Here is a 21,496-nt window from a genome sequence, read left to right as displayed (position 1 = left end):
ATGAGTAGATTATGAAAAGATGCTTACAGATGGTTCACAAGGCTGCAGCTGGTTTCTTGTTCTTCTTTATCCAAAAATCAAAGATGCTGTAGTTCTTCAAGATCTTTGTGAGAAAAAGAATCAAAGAGGTGCATTTGGGTTTTACATTATGTGACTCTGAGTCCTAGAACAATGAGCAAATGGTGGCAAAGCAGCTGAAGTGTCTCACTGTGATTCCAGAGCTCGTGTCCCTGGCAAACCCATCCTGCAGGCTGCAGGATGATCCTTGGCTGTAGTTGGTCACACAGGTTGGACAGGGCAGGATCTGTGACGCTGCTTCTGGGAATGTGCTAAGCCCACCGAGCAGCCTAGGTTTGGCAAGAACTCCAGTAAAACTACAAAATAAGTGGCGCTTGTACGCTAAAACCCGAATGGAAAGGCAGCCCTAAGAGTGGAGGGACTGCTGATTTCTGGGGTCTGAGAAATGCCTTCCCGAGAAAGCACCTGTTCCTTTTAGAAGACGCAGAGATTCTTTCACCCACCTCTAGACAAACCCCTTTCTGCCCTCGTTTGGGGAGGGAACTGAGGAACGTGATTTAGGGGCGGCCAGCAACACCCTGCCGCACCAGCTGCCGCCGAACCCCGAGCGGCGTTTCCGGGAAGCGGGGATCCGCCGGAGGAGCGGACGGCAGGGAGGCACGGCCGTGCCACGGGGCTTCTGCGGCGGAATCTCGGTGCCCTCCCAGCCCCGCCGCATCCCCCGCCGGGCACAGCCCCGCCGCATCTCCCGCTGCGTCCGCTCGCCGCAGAGCTCCTCCCCCCGCTTCAGTCAGCCCAGCCGGATTTTATTTATTTATTTATTTATTTATTTCATTTTTAACCTGCAAGTTGGTTTTTCGTTTGTTTGTTTCCCATCTGTTTGCAAATACAGGAGCACAGGGCGGGCACCGGCCCGGTGCCTCTCCACAGATCCCCCCGGGAGAGAGGCGCTCCGAGGGTGCCGCCGGCTCCCGGCGCTCCGCATCCCGGAGCGGGAGGGCAAGCCCGGCTTGCGGAGGTACCTTGGGCTGCGGTGGGGGCCGGGATGCCCGGACCGAGGCCGGGCTGAGGTGAGGGGGTGGGCGGCTGCCGCCCCGGCAACACGGCGGGGGTGTCGCTCTGCCTTTCCGAGGTTATTTTGGGGGATAGTTTGGCGTTTTCTCGCAAATCACGGTCATGGTGTAAAGCTTTCTCATCCGGGACGGCAGTGAGATGAGGGAAAGCTTCACCCGCAATTTTGTGTCCATGTGCTTGTTTTTGCTTAATTTCTCCACCGACGGGATGCGTGTGAAACCTCCTCGCAGGTTTTCACCATGGGTTTTAAAGTGCTGTGGAGGTTGGGGTTTAGAGCTATGGGATTTGTTTTGGGGTGTTGTTTTTTTTTTTTTTTTTTCCCCCCAGAGTTTTATGTGGTTTTTTTTGTTGTTGTTATTGGTTTTGGTTGTGTTCGTTGTTGTTGTTGTTTTTCCCCCCTACAGCACTTGAAACATTCACCTGTTGACCTCGTCTGAAATAAGTGGTAACGCGTTTGCATCTCTCAGGTTACAGCGTAAAGAAAGGTGCATGCTTACCCACCCTGTGAACAAACAGGTCAGTACCTAAAAGAAGTGAGTTGGGTGTTTCAGGTTACTTGGGAAAAGTAATTTCAGAACAGTAATTTTTACTGGGGCGCATTTAACTTAGTTAAAATGTTGGTGGCATAAAGAAATAGAGTGTGTTTTTCTTTGCAGGCAGGAATTCTTTTTGCTTGCAGGTAAGGTGAAGAAAGTGATCCTTCCTTCCAGTGTGCTCACGTGTGGCCCAGTGTAATTAACTGGGTGTGGAAAATATGTATTTATGCTGTTTCTTGCTTCAGGATGATGTTGTTTTAATAATGGAAGGCAATGGGTTTTAATACTCAGTTAACACCTTTTATTTGTCTTTTTGCCAACAAGTGCACAATGATAGCAAGAGTTCCTTACAACTCTGTTTAAACTGCGGAGTGAGTGAACTCCTTTCTGGTATCTCTGCAGATTTCCCTGAAGGGGCAAATGTGACTGCATTGCCTGGTGTGTGAGACTTAGATCTGAGTGTAGCCACAGGTAAACACAGCCCTGTGCTTCTGATCCAGTTGTGTGGCAAGGTAGCAAAGGTCCCAGCTGTGTGATGACTTCAAGGGGTCACAGAGTGTAAGGTGCCCTTTTGATACAGAGGCTATTGTGTAAATCAGGATTTGCAGATTATCTCTGATGAAATTGTCCTGATTGCCGATGGGACAGGATTGAATGAGGAATGTCTCAAGTGATCTGCCCTTACCTTACATGCTCCCTCTCAAACAAGATTTTTGAAAAGAGAAAAATCACCTCTGATGAAGAGAAATCCCAGTACCAGGGAAGCACATGGGAAATTCAACAAACCAAGATTTCCCATTTTCTCCCAGAAATGGGCGCAAAAAATATTTAATCATTCAAGACTTAAGTATTAAGGGTCCAATAGTCATTGTTGCTTTGGTTTTTAGTAATGCTTTGGTTTTTCAAAGAGTCATTTGTCCTGCACGTTTTTTCTTTGATGATGACTTGTTTTTTTCCAGCACTGAACATCAGTGCCTTGATCCAGGAGTGACTGGAATATATTAAGTTGTGAGCAGATAGTTCTCTTTCAGTCACTTTATAATATTATATAGATGTATCCATGTACAATTGAAAGCTAATGACTTTTTGTCCCCCTAAAGTATTTTATCCAGATGGTTATTCATAAATGTGTAGTTAAGAATTTGCTCTCTCCTTTCAAAAAGGAATTGATCTGTATAAATCCTTCTAAATAGTATGTCCTGACATTAAAATACTTCTTATTAGTATGTTCTGCAGGTTACAGTACAGGTATTAACATATTTTGTAATAGTAAAAGAAAGATTTCATTTTATCCTTTGTGCACTGTGTACATGATGTTTCAATGTCTCAGGATAGTAAAGCAATGAAGAGAAGTAAATAGATCACCAGTGTAGCTGGTAATTTTCTCTTTCAACTGACTGATGATTAAGATGATAAAGCTATTACCAAGCTAACAAAAAAACATATTGGAAGAGTAGATAGGCAGTAAACAAGGAGCCCATATGGATTTAGAAATGGGAGTTAATGGATGTAAAAAATTATGTTTTGGAAGTAAGATGTGTCAAAAGAGTTTCCAAAAGCCAATCTGAGGTAGTTTTCACAAGAGAAAGAGCAAGAAAACGAAGGAAAGCAGTAGCCGTAGGCAAAGCTCAGTGTGAAGCTAATCCCAGAAGAAACCAAATTTCTTTCTTCTTCTTTGAATGTGAAGATAGATGTTGGTGCCCAGGCTGCAGAGCCCATGGGGTTTAGAAAAGGGAAGCTGTGTGAAGCATTCATTCTGCCTTCTCCCTCAGCCCTCGGGCTCTGGTTGGAGCTAAGGACAAGACCATGTGCTGCAGGTACAGTGGGGCTGACCCGGTGTGCTCTGGCCATGGACTGGAGAGCACCTTTAAGCTCCTGTCCTCAGCACAGGCTGGCACTGGTGAGTGCTGAAATAGCAGGACAGTCCTGAGCAGGCACTGGTACGTTCAACAATCACTATGGAAGAATAAGGAGATGTGACTCAGGATAGATCAAGCCAGGCTACATGGGTTTTTCTGTGCCAAAACCAATGGTTTCTGGAATAAAAAAGGCAGGCAAGTTCTCCTTGTTGTGTTCCTCTGACACTTCTAAGCTTGCTCTATCCCTACAGTTGCCTCCTTCCTCCTCAGCCCCTGGGGAGCATAAGGATTTTGATATGTGGATTGTCAGTACTCAGAGGTCCTGAATGATCTCTTGGGGTTAAGAGATGTCTGGTCAGGGACATGGAAAAAGATGAGCAGAAGTTCCAGGAAACCTAAACCACATTTGAATTCTAGGAAACTTTTCTAGAGGATATGAACATATAAATAGCCTTATTGTTAGAATGCACGTTCCATGCCACTCTGGGGTTTGTCCAACATAACCGTGTTAGATTTACTTAGATTTAGTAACTTTTCATTGCAAAATCTCTGAGTTAAAGTGTGTATTTTATATTTTATGTGCAGGGCAGAGTGATAATAATAGGAATACGCATACACACACACACACACATTTCATTAGCTGTTAATAGAAAGACACCTAATTTAAAGTTCTTAAAACCTCCTTTTTTATTTATTTTTTTTTTATTTTTTCTTGCTGAAGAAGCCTGCATCTCTTGTAGACACCGACCTTGCATCTGTGGCAGAAGCATCCAGCTGCCCTCAGTGGAGCAGCCTCGCTCAGGTGTGTGCCTGGCCGTGGTTGTGTCTGTGCTGCAGGAGCCCAGGGCAGCGCTGGGCGAGCACCAGCCCCAGCCTGTGTGCCCACAGCTTGCCTTTCCTCAGGCGTGGGAGGTGGGGAGCAGGCGCCTACACGCAGGCACCATCGTGGAGAACGGGCAGGCTGAGGGTGAAATCTGGCAGCGTTAGCATGGCAATACAGACACAGCCCTTCCAGACAATAAAAAGTTAGTGGTTGCAAAACAGCAGGCAGTTCTTGAGGAGGAGATGGAATTTCCACTACGTGATCCAGTTGATGAAATTAGATTTTATGAGTTTCAACCGATTCAGGGCTTCAGGCTTTAAGACAGAATCGCCAAGTCCTTTCAAATTCCCTAAGTGCTTCCCACTTTGTCATTTCAGGATGCTCACCAGAACCCCGAGTGTTGTTGCCCAAGTGTTCCTTCTTCTAAGCATAGTCCTTGTTATTGCTATTGCAGTGATTCAGATAAATCAGCAACAGATCCTCTCCCCAGGTCTTAAGGTAAGTCCTAGGTAACCTCAGGAAGAAGAACAATGTTTTGAACTGATATTTAATAATGTGCCTTTCTAAACTCGTTTTTATGGGGTGATTCAAATGAGCTTATAGCCATAAATTAATGTTTAATCATATCATCATGGGAAAGCTGAAGCTGAGAGAAAAAGAGAATTGGTCAAGGGTCAGTAGCAAAGCAGGAAAAGTATTTCTTCATTCCCTCTCTGTGGTGGCTATCGCACCATGTCTTCTTCAGGACTGAAAGGCCAAATGGGGAGAATATCTCACTCCTTTTATTTTTCTCTTCCTTTTTTTTTTTTTTTTTTTTTTTTTTAGTTTTGCCAGAGATTGGAAGTAGTTTTAAAATAATTTTGAAGTGGGAAATACCCAGAGTTTAAATTCTGGCCCCAAGCACAGCTGGGAAGTTGATGTTGACATCTTTGCAAATTGCTCCTGTGTATCAAAAGCATTTGGGCTCTAAGTATGCACTTGATCCTTTACCACACGTTGGGACTTGCTGGATACTAACGGAAGCAAACTAACTTCTTTAAGGGAGGCAGAGCAAATTGCAAAAGACAAACTGAAATACTCTGAAGATCAGGCTTTACCTTCTGCTGTGGAACATTTGTGCAGGTTCTTCAATGAGAGATTGCACAACTGAAGAAAAGCTGTAGAAAATACTCTTCTAAGAGGCCTGGCATGTAGAGTTCTGGTTTTTTCCCCACGATCCTTTTGTCAGATTTTTCTTTGAAGTCCCTTCTACATTCCATCTGCTTGTGCATTTAGCTGGATAGTTCACACACTGATAGGCTAATGCCTCACTGCACTTCACGGGATTATAAACACCTTTGGCTTTGTCTGAATCATTTGGTGGTGTGTGAGTCAGACAATGGGATAAAACAGTAATTCTGATACCCCTTTTCTGTGTTTGTGTGGTGTGGCAGGGGGTGTGTTCTGGGCTTGTGCATGGGGCCACAGTGCCTCAAGTATGTGCTCTGTTGAGCCCCAAATGCTGCTTGCAGCAGCCTCACATCCCATCAATTTTCATGCAAGGCAAGACTGGACTGACATGTATCCCAGCTGAAGCCAGGACAAGCCACTATCTAAAAGACAGCCTACACCTCCCTTGTGTTTGCCATTAATTCAGTTTCACATCCAGAATGATAAAACTGTTTACCTTCCTCCTTGAGGAAGCATTGGAACCACCTGGACTATCTGGAGCTGGTTTAAGTGGGGAGGTTTGCTTCCTGAATCACAGCAGCTTCACATCAGCTTCTGTAGGGAGGCTGCTCTTTCCTCTACTGGGTGTGCCTTGGCTTTGGATCTGAGTTTGGGCTGTAAGCCTGCTAATGCAGGTGATATGGAGGGCCCTGAGTTTGATTCCTGAGACACTGAGTTGTCCTCAGTGAGTAATTTACATTCACAAGAAATTCACAGGTAGAAGGAGGACCTTGGTAAGCCAGTGAAGTCCTCCAGTACCTGGCTGATATGATGGAGCCTGGAAATGACAGTGTCCTGAACTTAATGGTTGATTAAAATTAATTATGGCGACAACATGATGAAAGCAGATTGATTTTTTTGTGAATGGCCTTATTCTTTTGTTACTACTGTTTGTGTTACCTGTGACATAAAAGCTCTTTCCCAAGATGTATGTTGAGAGCATCCATTGTGGCACAAGAGATAAATTATATGCTATGCCACTGGTGTTTTAAACTGTTGTTGCAAAATAGAGTATTTTGGATCCTTGATGGCTGGATTATCTGAAGACTGAGCCAGTGATTAGTGAAGGAAGGGCCTGCCCATTGCACGAGGCTGGGGCATTGAAAGGTCTCATGACTCACTGATCCACACCATGAAGTGAGAAGAGTGATGAAGGAAACACAAACGTCCTCAGTGAAGTCTGCAATTGTAAATGATGATAGCACTGAATGAAATAAGCCTTTATACCAGCCAGAAAAAAAAAATCAAATCTGTTGGTCTATTGCTGTTTTGTGAACCCTAGAGAAAAAAACCCCACTTCATTATTGTGTTTCTTTAATTTGCCCCTCGAGGTGGTACAGTTTTCAACACCTAAATTTTTCATGTCTCTTTTGGCTCTTAGGAAGTGTTTTGCAATGTTTGTGGCTGTTGTATTTGATTAAAAATTGTTCAGACCTATGCAGCTGAACTGAAGCATGCATCTAGCATAGATCTGCTTTTGTGACCTGCATCTTCCCTGTGACTGGTTTAGCTTGTTAGCTTCTCTTGGCATTTTCCAAAGTGATTAGAAGGCAGGTGATCCATCATAACTGTGCCTGATTTAAGGGTTTATGCATCTCTATGTCCTCATATAGGACTGATAGGCCAAAAAGGTGATTGATCCTGGGGCTTTTGCTTGCTTATCTATTGGGATTACTACTCCTCAGGATGTACCTACAAAGGCATATTCCCATAATAAATGTTTTCCTTCAAGTCACTTCCCCCCCCCACCCCCCTTCTTCTTTCTTTTTTCCTCTGGACTAGAAAACAGAACTCTGAAACTTTTCTGGGTTAATGTTGTCTCCTTGTCTTGTCTGACTAATCTAGTCCATTGAGTAGATGGTGCAGTTCTTGGATGTTATGGAATCACCAGGCCTTTGAGATGATGGAAATACTCAACCAGACAGTTGAAGTAAAAAGGAAAAAAGGGAGAAAAGTAGTTCTGTTCTTTAATAGCTGCTAGCCTGGGATAAGGGTTTGCCAATGCTCTCACAGCGCATTTCAAAGCAGGAAGGCATTGCTTGCCCTTAAAGGACAGCCAAAGGTGATCCAACATGCAACTTGGACAGAAATCTGACATACCTAGAAAATTTTAAGCTAGACAGTTTTTCTTTGGCAAACCTGCTAAGACAAGGCTTATAGAATTCTCTCACCTTCTTAAGATGCAGCATCCTGTGTCATTTCTGTTTTTTTAATTAAAGATTAATCTTGGTCCTAACATGTGGCACAGTTGTCACTGGTCACCACTTTTTGAGGCTGCATGGGCCAGTTTGCACACAGGGAACTTACACAAGTGCTGAGGAGCTTCATGAGTCACCGTGAAATGGGCCCAAGAGACATTTCCAGAAATCAGCATCTCTTTTAAGGATGTGTAGGAAACATAGAGGAGGAGGAGGAGGGGGAGAAACAAAACAAAAAAAAAAATTGTCAGTCACACATTGATTCAGATAAGTATGCCACTACTCTTTGGGATGGGAATCTCTTACTTCCAAAAGGGGCATGGGAAATGCAGGGGAAGGGGGAAGTAGCTCAAAAAGCCCACAGTTAACTGAGGTAAAAATGCTTCCATTATCTTCCAGCTCTCCTTGGGCATAGTTAGCTCTAAAAGTAGCCAGGTTAAAAGCTTATGTTTGGCACTTTAAGTTGACTGAGACTAGATTTAATTAGTAGTCCTTAAGCAGATTGACCATTACTGTGTTATCTACCTCCAGGGTGCTCATGTCTTCCTAGGAGAGGAAATACACTCAAATCATTTTTGCTAAAGTAGTTACTGAAAAAGCACCTGATGCTGTAGTGGTTTGATAGTATTTGTGGAGCCTTTAATCTTTTAGTGGATCAGGGTAAATGTTGTCTGCATAACTATAAATGAAATTTTCATTATCTAACAGTCCTTTGTGAAACAGACTAGACTGGTATTGCTGGTATTTTTTTGGGGCCAGGAGTTTTTAGGATTACAGTAGAATCTGGGAATAATCAGGTGTGGAAGCTGAATGGTTTGCCACCTGAAGCAGTGATCCTTCCCAGTCAGACTTTTTGGTCCCCCAGGGAGGCAATGGGATGAAATTTATCAGCCTGCTACAGGGGCTCTTACTGCTTTGCAGACAGATGGAGGCTCTCATTTTTCAGTACTGTCAGGCTCCTGGGCATCCGTCTGTTTCAAAAGAAAAAAGCTGACAGAAAAATGCACCCTTTACTGTGTGACTCCTACCAATTAGGTGACTTTGGAAGAGCTAAACATACTTGCAGGGATCATAAAGAGGATACAAAAATTGCATTTTGCTTCCCTTTATGAGATTGCCTTCCCAGTTACTACAGTTTTCTCCTGCCATAAAATATGGGAAAGGGGGAAAGACTGGTCTGGTGAGCAGTGGGGTGGGATGGAGAAACCTGTGCTTCAATCCCAGAGTCCAAGGGACCTGGGGCAAGTAATTTAAATAGCTCTCATTTATTTTATAAATAATCATGGGGTAACATTGATTCTCTTTCCCTCTGTGTTGTCTCATACTCTGGCACAGCCTGTTCTCAGAGGCAAGCTCTCAGGTGGAGTAAACCACTCCAAGGGAGAGGTTTATGGGGCAATTAGGAAAGAACCAGACTTGTTACATCATTCTTATTCTCAACTGTTAGGTACTTTACCTCTTTTCTCATAGCTTTATGGATCCCTTGTGCAACCTTGAATCTAAAGCCTGTGCTTAGATTTCAAACCCTTCTGTGTTCAGGATATGGACTGGGATAAAGGGAAATGAACCTGCTCCAAAATCAGGCCTTAACACTGTGTTATCTATTTGTCAGTATGGGTTTTGAACCTGATGCTGAAAGGAGATGAGCATTCTCCATCCCCACTGAATTAATTATTGAAGATATGTAGCATGTTCCTTGGTTTGCAGCCAGGTTCATTCTGTGCTTGGCTGTTGGATTCATGCCTAAGCGCCTAACACTCAAATTAATCTCTCTTGTAAATAATACACTGTGCATGCATTTTCTAAATGTCTAGTGGTGCAGTGCAGCTGCACATGGGCATTTAAGCTGTCATTGTTTGTTTCTTCATCTAATGTATTCTTTCTTAATCCCCAGTATGGAATAGTCCTTGATGCTGGATCCTCTCGGACTACAGTCTATGTCTATGAGTGGCCAGCAGAAAAAGAAAACAACACGGGAGTAGTGAGCCAAACCTTCAAGTGCAATGTGAAAGGTGAGCTCAAAGGAAGGTTCCTTAGTTGTTTTTAGCCTTGCTTGTACTGTTTATTTCCCTTCCCTTCCCTTCCCTTCCCTTCCCAGTGCTGTGGAGGGAAGACTGTCAAGACTATGTCTGTATCTGTCAGCATTAGTTCTTCTCCTACTGATACAGTAAGCTGCTCTAATCATTGCACCAGAGAAAGGAAATTGTAGCAAAATTTGATTTACTCCATGGCAGTGCATGATTGGTGCAGACAGAATTCAATCTCAAGACAGGACCTGTAAATGTTCAGTGCTTGCGTTTCTTTCAGAATAAAAGTCTTATATATATTTTAAAATAGCTTGGAATAAAAAGAGTTTTGGAAGAATGGGAAACTAGCTCTTGTTGGATGTTAGTTGTTAATTAAGCTTCTCCACACTACAAAACTAGGAAGTAGTAATAAAACTACTGAGTCAAATAGCTAAATTGGTAGAACTATTTCTGCCAGGATGTCATTGTTTTATCAAATATGTAGCTGTGGCCTCTGTCTCAGGAAGACCTGTGTCTGTGCATAGCTAGAAGATGTCCCACAGGTACCACCGGCTACTTGCCCTGTCTTTTGTCTGAGGTTTTGAATTTATTCCTCACAGACAGACAGACAGACTAGGCTGACTTCTGATCACACTCCGGTATGGTTAGGGGGTTGTGGATTCCTTCATAGGAATCTTAGTCAACTTCAGGGACATCTGACTCAGCTTTCAAAGTTATGGAAATGCCACGCATTTTGTGAAGACAGATGGCCAGGTAGGGGAGGGAAATCGGGTTTTCTGTTCTCTGATAATAACTGCAGTGTTCAAAGAGAATCTTTTCCTTCTGTCTCAGTCATGATCTTGCAAAGTCTTACATCCCTCTTTGTGTCTGGAAATAGATGCTGGAGATGTAGCCACAGAGGCCCATGAGTAACGGAGCAGAAGGCAATGGTTTCTTAACAGCACCAGCATTTCTATCTTCAGTGTTAAACATATGTGTGGACATTCTCAGAATTCTAGAACAAGGAAAGGAAAGCAAGTGTAACAAGAACAGAAGTAATGCACTGTCATGTCTCTAATGATGAAATGTCCTTGCAAACTGCTGGAATGGTGGCCAGCCTGCCGAGGGGAGGGGTACACTCTGCTAACTCATGTCTTGACTCATTAAGAATGTTTACCCTTAGGAATTCTGATTTGGGAAAAATGCACAGAGAAACTGCATTATTCTTCTTCTCAAAAAAACCCCAAAACAAAACAGCAGTGCCTTGTGAATCTTCTTGAATTGGTTTAGATTTTGTTTTACCTCTGGGGAACACAAATAAATTACAAAACAGAGGAGTCCAAATTGCTGTGAACTCTCTAGGTTCGTGGCCTTAGCCATGACCAGCCAAGTACTCCCACATCCCTGAGTGTACAAACTCTCCAGGGCTCAGTCTTCTAGTCTTGGATAACTCTGCACTGGAGGAGAGAGGGCTGGTTCGTGGGAAATGTCCCCAGCTAAGCTGTGGGCTTCTAGTCTTGGATAACTCTGCACTGGAGGAGACAGAGGGCTGGTTCGTGGGAGATGTCCCCAGCTAAGCTGTGGATGACAGTGGTGAACACATCTGTCAGTGTTCCTTTAGTGACCCTCTAACCATAGTCTTAAGCATTTAAACTGGGGGATAGCTCTGGGCACAATAAAAGGCAGACTTTCACATACCTACTGAACTTGAAGGTCAAGTGATCAACTACTCTGTGAGTTTTGTGGTGGTTTTATGATTTCATTTCATTTAAGTACCTCTGCCCTCATGTATAGGAACCAGCCCCAAATCAAAATCCTCACTTTATAGTGCAGTTAATCTGTCCTGGTAAGGCTCTAAGCATTGGCAAAGCAGCCAGTTGTCCAGAAGGACATGGTCATTGCCTTGTGACCTGCTCTGTCTGAGCACTGGCAGATGGGAAGTTGCAGCCACCAAAGGAGTGGGAGGCAATGGCAGCTGCTGAAGATGTTGCTGCTCTGTTTTCCTTTGGGAGCAGCTTTCCTTCCAGTTTCAGGCCTGTTTGAGCTAGACTTAAGACTTTCAGAAAGTCTTATTTCAAAACCAGGGCTGTGAACTCTAATGATGACATGGTAATGTTTATGTTGAAATTCACACAGTCAAAACAGGAGTTTTGGAGCGTGGAGTCTGTAAATGCTTACATATTTTTTTCTTCTGTTTCTGTCAATGCAATGTGACTGAACATAAATGGTTTCTCTTTCAATTAAGAAATTAAATTAAGAATTAAGAAAGGTGGCTAAGAGCCACCTTTTGCTTAGCTTGGGATGAGGTTGTGCAAGACATGGCTGTTACAGAGGCAGATGGAGTTCTGGCTGTTGTTGTCCATGCCACTTCCTCAGCTAGGGAATTTCAGTAAGGAATGTTTTATTTACACCCAACTTGAGCCTGAACAAGTCAAGATCCTGATGGTCCTTGGAATGTTGAGCAAGGCAGGACTTTGATGTTAATAGTTGAAATAGCTATGCCTTATGCAGCATGATGTAACTCCCATTTCTGCTCTTTGAAGGCTTTGGAAATTTGGAAAGCTGTTTCCTGGTTCATGCACCAGAGCAGACTCGTACCGCAATGAATTCAAGAGCCATTTCTGTGCATCTTGAAATGCACAGGCACCACATTGTTCATTCCATAAGCACTCCTGGTTTTCAGCCATCCTACCCTTGTTTGCACTTACAGTGGGGGGCAAGGGGAAAATGTTTTTCTCTTAACACCTGTTTACTAATTGGGCTAATTTGTATTTGGCAAAGCAGGATGAAATCTATCTCCTTGTTCTCTTTTAGGCCCTGGTATATCCAGCTATGAGAGTAGCCCTGGAGCTCTTGCCAAGCCTCTTGATGACTGTCTGAATAAAGTGAAGGAGAGAATACCAGTTCATCTGCATAAAAACACTTCTGTTTATCTGGGGGCTACAGCTGGCATGAGACTGCTGAGGTATGGCAGAAACTTGAACTACTCCATATGCATACTAGCAGAGCAGTCTGTGAAAACAGAACGTGAAAAATGTACTGGATGCATTTTTACCCAAATGGAAATTGGCCATCTCAAAAGGAAATGGAGCCCAGCCAATTTAATTTAATAAACTTTTCTGAGAGGGAAAGCGTGTCTGCATAAAACCACTCTGTTATGCTGTATTGAAAAGAAACTTGCTTTATTTTGGAGAAGGCAAGACTTTAATTTTCTCTTTCACATCTGTCATAAAATACATTGTTATGTAAACAGATGATGTTTGTGCACATCCATGGGCAGCAAAGGCAGATGGAAGCTAGACACTGCATTCTGAGTGTGGATGTGATCTGATGTGGTGCAGCTTTTGGGGTCTGTCTGTGGCTTTAGCCCTGGCACAAACTGGCTTTATTATATTTGTTCTGTGGCTAAACAGAGCTGGAAGAGAGATTCCAGGACTGTTTTAACCAGAAGCTGTCATATAAACACTCAGTTCACAAAAAATAAAGGTGAATATATAAGGAGAAAAAAAACCCACCCATGAACTTGCATGATGTAGAGTGAAGTTGGTACATACTGAGGGAGTTGCTTGCTGAAACAATGCTGGATACTGGCTGCTCCCTCTCATAAGCTTCCCCTTTAGGGAAATAATGTCTATTTCATTTATTAGGTGATTGTAGAAGTTTTCTTGAATTGCTAGTCAGTGAACAATAAACATGAAATTGCCTTTCCAGATGCTCAGTGTCTCATGTTTTGTGAATCGCTTAGGTTGCAAAATGAATCGGCAGCCAATGAAGTCCTTGCAAGCATTCAAAGCTACTTCAGAGCACAACCTTTTGAATTTAGGGGTGCGCAGATCATAACTGGGCCAGAGGAAGGGGTGTATGGATGGATAACGGCCAACTATTTAATGGGCAATTTCTTAGAGGTGTGTGGAAAAACCTGCATGATTTTCTTTTCACTGTTTCCCTCTTATAAATGAGAAGTTTGAGAGGACATGCCTGTTAAAGTGTCAGAGTTGCAACCCCTGTTTCCCCCTGAAGTCTCTTAACAGGGCCTTTTTGTGGCAGTCATAGGGCAAACATAAATCAAAGAATATGTTGTTATGGGAATGGGATATGGCAAAGGTAAAATGGTTGATCCACAAAAAAGAGCTCTTCTCTAAATGACATTGGGTATCTTACCTAAAACCAAAAGGTTAGATCACTCTTAAATGCATTGGTACGTTTAATGTGACAGATGCTGATTGTCTTGACAGTGGTGCCAACTAAAGATCTTTTCTTCTGCTTATTTGCTGTCCCTGCTGCCCTGCTGGTGAAGGACCTGCCTGGCTTAGGGGTCTCCAAAGTGTTTGGCAGTGTTGGCTCACTTGTCTTAAGCAGACAAGACTGTTTGAAGCACGGAAGGTGGTCAGATATGCCTCAGCTGAGCCAGCAGTCATTCATACATGGCTCCTTCCAAGACTGCTGAAAAGCTGCAAGCTACGAGCAGTGGGCTGCGACACCAACTGTACCCTGCAGACCAAGTGATACCAATATACACACACTCATGCTGGTCTCAAACTTGGAATAGGGCCAGGCAGGAGCCTCAGAGCAGGGAGGGAGTCAGATGTGTTGGAAGATCCCTTTTTAGGTACAGATGTTTGGTGTGATTTCATTCAGAGTAAAAGCTGTACCAAGATGATCCGCAATCATTCGTGGCAGGAGTGTGCTGCCCTCAGCACTGACAGCACTTCTGCCAGATTGTCTCACCAGAAAGGAAATTAATTTCAACCAGTAAGTTGTCCTGCTAGCTGTCCTGAGTGAATGGTTCCCATCAGATCATGGCCATTAAATACCACTTGTTGGTGCTGTGATAGCTCCTGGTGAATGTGCTGTTGACTTGCAACACTAAGAAAACAAGTATTGGAATCACACATTCTGTAGGAGTTTTTCCTGTTGTGTGCATTTCATGCAACAAAAATGACATAATTAAGTTCAAGGCAGGGTTAGTGTTCTACCACATGAATTTTAATAATCCAAATACCAAATTCCGTATGGAAAATTAATAAAAATGGACTGCAAGATGCTGTGAAACCAGTCTAGTCTAGAGAGTTCTGTGAAGAAATACATGTGGAATATCACTAGTAGAAGAGAGAAATTCTGACCTTTCTTGTGACAACAGGCTGAGAGTCAAATTCTGTGAGGGATTGTTTATGGGAATTTTTCACTGTAGAATTTTATTGTGAGTGTATTTGCTAGCCCATAAACCACATAGTTTATCTTGTGTATGCATTCATCTCATCATGCTCATTGGGTAAATATTGACATAGATAATAATGGAAAATCTATATATAGCACTGTGGCTATGTAGATCAAACACAGAATTTGGGGAATATTTTGGGTAGTAGGGAAAAATGCCATATGAATGGATCAGACTGCAGTTTCAGTGGAGGAAATGTGCAGATTAAGGGTCCTTGTTCTTTTGCCTTTGATGGAGCTTTCATCTGACTAGTTTGCATTTTTCACTCTATTTTCACTCTCTTTCCACTCTCTGTCTCTGTGATCTCTTAGTGTTCGACTCCTTTAATATTTCTTCTTGCCTTGAAATAAGCAAATCTTGATACCATTTCCATCCAGATTAGTTCAAGTTCTCCTGGGTATCTGAACCTCAGTTCCCTACATTCTAGGATAGACACTGCTCTGGCTACTGCTATGCTTTGGTCATTGTGTTGTCCTGTTGAGTGGAACACTATGCAGCATTCCTTCTCTCTCTTTCAAGATCATTTCACTCTCTGAAGGTACATCCCTCTTACATAAAAACATCTGCACCTTTTCCTCATAGTTACTTTTTTTTTTTTTTAAAAGAGTGCAGGACAAAGAAGGGGGGGAAGTTTCAAGAAGTAAAGAGTAGAAAAGCTTGAGGGGAGAACAAGCAGATGATATTTCTAATTTGCCTTGTTTTTAATTTTACATGTAGAGAAACCTTTGGAGGACATGGGTCCATCCTTATGGAAAAGAGACTATGGGTGCACTGGACCTTGGAGGAGCTTCCACTCAAATTTCATTTATCCCCGAGGACCCTGAGGAGCATTTCAATAGCACCTTGCAAGTGAAGTTGTATGGTTACAACTACAATGTCTACACTCACAGCTACCAGTGCTACGGCAGAGATGAAGCTGAGAAAAGGCTTTTAGCATTGCTGCTCCAGGTCTGTTTGAGACCCTTTGCTATGTTGCTCTTGCAAGTGTTCAGTAATTGTCTGAGCAGGTTCTATCTCTTCCCTTTGCTGGAGTCTGGAGACGCCAGTAAGAGCTCAGCTGTGCTTTGTTGTGGCCAAACACACTTAGGTTTCACACAAAGAGCTTCATATTTGTTAAAAATTAGCAAGAGTTCCGTGCCATTTGACAAAAAGGCCTGTAAATATTTTGCTGATCTTGCCAACGACTTCTGGAGAAAGGAGTTTCTATGAATTATCCTGTTGTGTTGACCAGTCATGTCAGTGAACAAAAATATATATATCTGCAGTTTAAAAACAGTCCTGTAGCTCATGCCAAATTAGGTCTTTCTTGCTTTTGACTAGTATTTATTGTTTGGGTTTTCTTGTTTGTTTTTGTTTGATTCTTTTTTTTCCCCAGAAATCAAACACCAGTGCCAATGTGGATAATCCCTGTTACCCTCAAAACTATAACACCGCATTAACAATGAAGGACTTCTTTGGCAGCCTTTGTACACAGTCTCTGAGACCAGCAAATTACTACCCAAACCAGCTTGTGAATTTCCATGGAACAGGAGACCCAGGTCTGTGCCAGAAGATGGTTTCTTTATTGTTTAACTTCACTGCTTGCAGAGACAGAGAGGACTGCCCATTTAATGGAATACATCAGCCAAAACCTAAAGGGAATTTTGTGGTAGGTTTGCAAACAGTGTCCTTCTTTCTGAGCTTGCTTGCTCTTGATTTCTGTTGTTCTGAAAGTAACCTGTCATCCACTGCTTTTCTGCAGGCTTTCTCTGGATTCTACTATACAATTAATGCTTTGAATTTATCTGGGCAATTTTCCCTAGATGACTTCAATTCAAGTATGTGGTTTTTCTGTTCACAGAGCTGGGCACAGGTAAGTGGGTTGGTTGGTTGGTTTTTGGTGTTGCTGGGATTTTTCTTTTCCATTTTAAACCTCTAAAAAAGTGATATAAAAATAATATGGACCAGCTATGTGTTCAGAACCTTTTAGAAGGTCTGTATCAACCCAGCACTTGTTTTTCCTCTGTGCTTCAAACCACATAGTATTTCTGTCATGCTTAACACTTGGAATAGGTTTCAAAATTTCATTTCAAGTTCTAACCACACTGTAGAGATGACATGGAAATTTCAGAAACCATAACATCATCAATCTTCAATGTGCAGTTTTATATTTATTTTCATTGTTTACTACATAAGCTATGTCACTTTTAGAGTCTTTCTGAATCCCTGTATCTAGTTGTCTACACCTTTACTTGGTATTTCTGAAAAATGTTACTAACTTCTAATTAAAATGCAAATATTCTCTAATTACAAAACCCAAAGCATTTGTTTTTTCCATAATTAACTTTTTTTCATAAAACCCTTTTTTCAGCTCCATTTTATGCTGCCTAAATTTGAAGAAATATATGCTAGATCCTACTGTTTCTCAGCCAATTTCATTTATTACTTGCTTGTACATGGTTACAACTTCAATGCAGAAACTTGGCCACAGATACATTTTCAAAAGGAGGTGAGTAATAATAATTTTCTATTACTGTCATTTTAATCCAATGAGCTTGAGGAGGAGACAGAGGATGCAGCAGCCTGCAAAAACAGAATGGTTGTAAACAGCCTTGGTAAATGACTGTCAAATGTTTGGCATAAGACAAAGCCACTTTTCAAACCTCAGGAGCAATCTCAGCCTGTTTTCAAGGGTCTCAGCATTACTTGGAGATGCTACAAAAATTCTTTAAAGAGCTTTAAGAAAAGATCAAACACTTATGTTTTAAACATTTCCGCAGTATTTTGCTCCAGGCAGTGATCTGCCTAAAACACCTCACCAGTCAAGGTCAGTTTGAGGTAACCCTGCTGAGCTGGAGAGCAGAACTCAGCTTTGCTGTCTCCTGGCAGAGCCTTGGAGGAACTGGCAAAGCAATTTGGAGTCACTGAGTGGTGATGAAGCAATGAGGACAGTTTTCGTCCTCACCCAGCTCATCCATCTGTGCCATAATCTGGCTCTCTGGAATAAGAATGTATTTTGATGGGGTATTGCCTTTCAGTTGACAGAGAGAGAAGGCTCATAATGTCTGTGTCATTGATGCATTTATTTTCCTCTTTGCTACTGCATAGAGCCTCACTCTAAAATCCTATCCCAAACTGTCTCCTGATGTCCATATAGTTTGGAAATGCTTCAGCCCTTGCATGCAAAGGAAACAAAAGAATAGGTTGTAGATCTTCATGGGGTATTCTTAAATCCCCTTAGATGCAGGGCAGGCTGGCAGGCTGTGAATGAGAAATCAAAAGCAATGTTTTCTGAACAGTTGTATCTATTACTCATGCACTAAGGAATCAAGTAGCATTTCTTGCCTTATTTTGACCTCTGGTGGACAATCATTAGCCGCTCTGGGGAAGTGTCCAAAGTCGAGCTGTTCCACCAGGAAAACAGCATAGAGTTTACTTTGAGATCTTAATCTCCACTGGGCAGGGGGATGTGGATTTGTCTTGATATTTAAATATATATTGTATTGTCCCCAGCAGATAGGAGCAGCCAGAAACAGCAACAGTTTCTTGTATTTAGCCAAGACTATAAAAATACTGAGGAAAACAAAACCTCAAAAGGCTTATTTGAAATTAATACTTTTGTTGCCTAGATTTTACACTAGGGTAATAATGAAACTCCGAAAGGCAAAACTACATCCTCTTTATTAGATCTGCCCCTACTAAAATAGTAAGATCTAATGTTGGCTGATCAGCTAAGCTACCCTAGAGACAACAGCACAATCTTACTATTACTGGAGGGTGGGTTTTTTGCTAGGAGTGTATATTTGCTTTTAATTACTGAACACAACCAACGAAAGGAACCTTGGCCTAATGCTAACTTCTGGGTGAGATCCAGAGCTAGATGATTTGCAAAAATTGTAAGTTTTAAACCTCATGATGAGAGGAAGACAGAGGACATTTTACCTTTTGGTCCTGTCCTTATCAAGCGCCAGGACGATGATTTAATGAAAAGAACAGTAGAAAACTGGTAAACTCTGTTGGTCAAACTAGAAGTGGGGAAAGACAGCAAAACAGGAGGACCATGGAGCAAACACAAACATACTCACTTGGCTGTTATTTCATCCATTTTGAAGTAGCTTTTAATTTATGTTTATTTTTTAAACGGAAGAGCCTAGTTTTGGTTCATTTGCAGGCACAAAAACAAACATGGAACAAAAGATGATAAATAGAGTTCCTGCTCTGGGGACTTTATCCTCACTTCCTCTTTGTCCATGTTGGTGAGACTCCTGGTGGGTATTTTTTGTTTGCTTGAACTCAAATGACATCCTGGGATTTGGCGAAGGTGAGGGGCTAATTTTAGGAATTGGCATAGTAGTCATGGGGTTTTTTATTTGTTTGTTTAAAATGTGTTTTTTGCACAGAAAATTGCATAACTGGCTGCCTGCATATACACCACACATCTCTGCACCCCTCCAATACCTGTGTCTTACTTCTTTAGCCCAGTGAACAATTTTATTACCATCATCTGGTGCTGCAGAAAAAGAGTAATTTAAAATGGTTCTGTATCTTCTTTGTGTATTCCACTAAAGGTTTCTCCACACTAATTTAAAGGACAGTTGCCATTAACAGCAGTTGAGCTCTTGGAGTCTGTTCTCTTTGAGTGAAAATTCCATGGGAATAGGACTCTTCTGTCTTCATTTCAGGTTGGTAACAGCAGCATAGCGTGGTCACTCGGTTACATGCTAAGCCTCACAAACATGATTCCAGCAGAAGGGAAGCTGATCCAGCTACCTCTGAAACCTTCTCTGTTTGCTGGGCTCCTCGTGTTCCTCACAGCTACGGCGCTGCTGTGTCTCCTCTTCCTCGTCTACTTGTGCGTCGTGTCGCACCATCGGAAGGACGTTCCTCGCGTTGAACACGTATTTATTCCAGAATGAATCAGCTCGGCTGGACACAAAACAAAAATGTTACAGTGCAACTAAGCAGAACTTTATTTTGCCCCCCCCATTTTTCAAAAATAGAGACAGCAAAAATGACTTCTGGACCAGAAGCATAAATAGAGAAGAGGCACAAAGGGATCTGTGATATGGTGAACTGGAGTGCTTTTGAAATATTTTGGTAATTGTTTCTGTAAATCTAGTTTGTCCAGTGTGCAGCAGAGAAAACATGGGCATATATGTAACTTTGCTTTATAAGGGATTACTTGCATTTTCCTGACAGGTATGTATTATTTTTTTTGTTCATTAACTCTGTGCTAACTGTTGAGCTCAAGTAGTGATGGATTTGATCACAGTGGCAGATGTTTAAGACAAAATTAAACAAACGAGTAGCAACTCTGGGAGGTGGGAACATGGCAGCTATCCTTGTGTGCAGTGCTGACACTAAAAGCCCTGAAGTAGTCTAATTTCTGAAACTGGAGCAAGCGCTGGATAATGACAAGAACTGAAAGGAAGAGCTGTGATAGAATTGTTTTTATTGCAGTTCCAAATGGATTGATCCCCATCACAAGAAGGTGTAATAAACTGTCAACACCTCTCAGGGCTTTTGAGCCTGCCTCTAAACAGAGCTATATCTTTTGGTACCATAAAGACCCAAAACCACCTCTGCTCTGGTGCAGACTTGCTTTGGAGGTGGAATAAAATGCTTTCACACTTTAGTAACTGAACCTAAATTTAAGTATCTCATAGTTGCCTTCAGAAGACACTAGAGTTTTCAGTGTCCTTTTCTAACTTTCACAAAAATGCTTTTTGTAGTTTTTCACACTGAAACCCTGACCTGCATACCCCACATATTGTTGGTCTCAGGTAGTGCCAGTCTGTACTGATTTGATACATATGTATTATTTCAGTGTCCGGACAGAGTCTCATATCTGAACAATCCATTACCATGTTAAGCCCTTCTTTCAAGGCCAAGAGGAACAGGAGCCAGTCTCCAGGCCAGCAAAACACCTTTTCTGTGTGGGTTCAGGAACGTACTGCTGGAGCTGCAGTCACCTTGCAGTGACCAGGGTGCCTTGGTCAGCCTCTGCACTGTCCTTCAGCAGCGCTGGGATCCACCTGGCAGACGCTTCTGTCAAACATTCTGATCCAGAGCTCTCCTGAAAGTGCAGCAAGCAGCTGGCTTCCTTGAAAGCCCAGCCATTGTTCACCAAACCTCACACTCCCTTAAATCAGAGGACTCTCTCAGCTTCATCTATTCCCAGCATTGATTAGGGGATGGATAGGAGAACAGTGGCCAGTATTTTTACCCATAAATAATGTTTTTAATTTCAGTCTTTTGTTTCTGTATCACCTTCTTACTTATGTCTGGTTGTGTGGTTGGGGTTTTGTTTTCTTTTGTGCTTTTTTTAGTAGGCTGACAGATGATTTGAAGAGAGCTAAATATCTTTTTAAATGAAAAAAAGGAAAAAAGTGATTTTTCAAGCGGATCAATAGGGCTTTGTTCCTTCTCTATTGATATACTGCTAAGTCTTGTCAGTCTTACTGGAGTAGCAATAAGGTAAAAGGTATTATAAGATGATGAAGAGCTCTGTGGCATCAAAGTATACCTGATAAAGTGTAAAATTTACTTCAGAGTGCATGGACATTACAGAGGCTG

General features: G+C 42.2%; 1 protein-coding gene across 1 annotated transcript; it reads left to right on the top strand.

Annotated features, from left to right (window-relative positions):
* The first annotated feature begins 4,688 nt into the window (after window positions 1–4,688).
* ENTPD3 (ectonucleoside triphosphate diphosphohydrolase 3) lies at window positions 4,689–19,836 on the top strand. The gene is made up of 9 exons (XM_041407836.1): window positions 4,689–4,808; window positions 9,612–9,729; window positions 12,538–12,688; window positions 13,469–13,628; window positions 15,659–15,889; window positions 16,317–16,589; window positions 16,683–16,793; window positions 17,292–17,429; window positions 19,603–19,836. The coding sequence occupies exons 1-9, from the start codon at window positions 4,689–4,691 to the stop codon at window positions 19,834–19,836; spliced, it is 1,536 nt and encodes a 511-aa protein (XP_041263770.1).
* The last annotated feature ends 1,660 nt before the right edge of the window (window positions 19,837–21,496 follow it).

The sequence above is a fragment of the Onychostruthus taczanowskii genome, unplaced genomic scaffold (assembly GCF_017590055.1).
Source record: "Onychostruthus taczanowskii isolate IOZ18803 unplaced genomic scaffold, ASM1759005v1 scaffold28, whole genome shotgun sequence".
In the NCBI taxonomy this organism is placed as follows: Eukaryota; Metazoa; Chordata; class Aves; order Passeriformes; family Passeridae; genus Onychostruthus; species Onychostruthus taczanowskii.
This window is presented reverse-complemented; position numbering and strand designations above follow the sequence as displayed.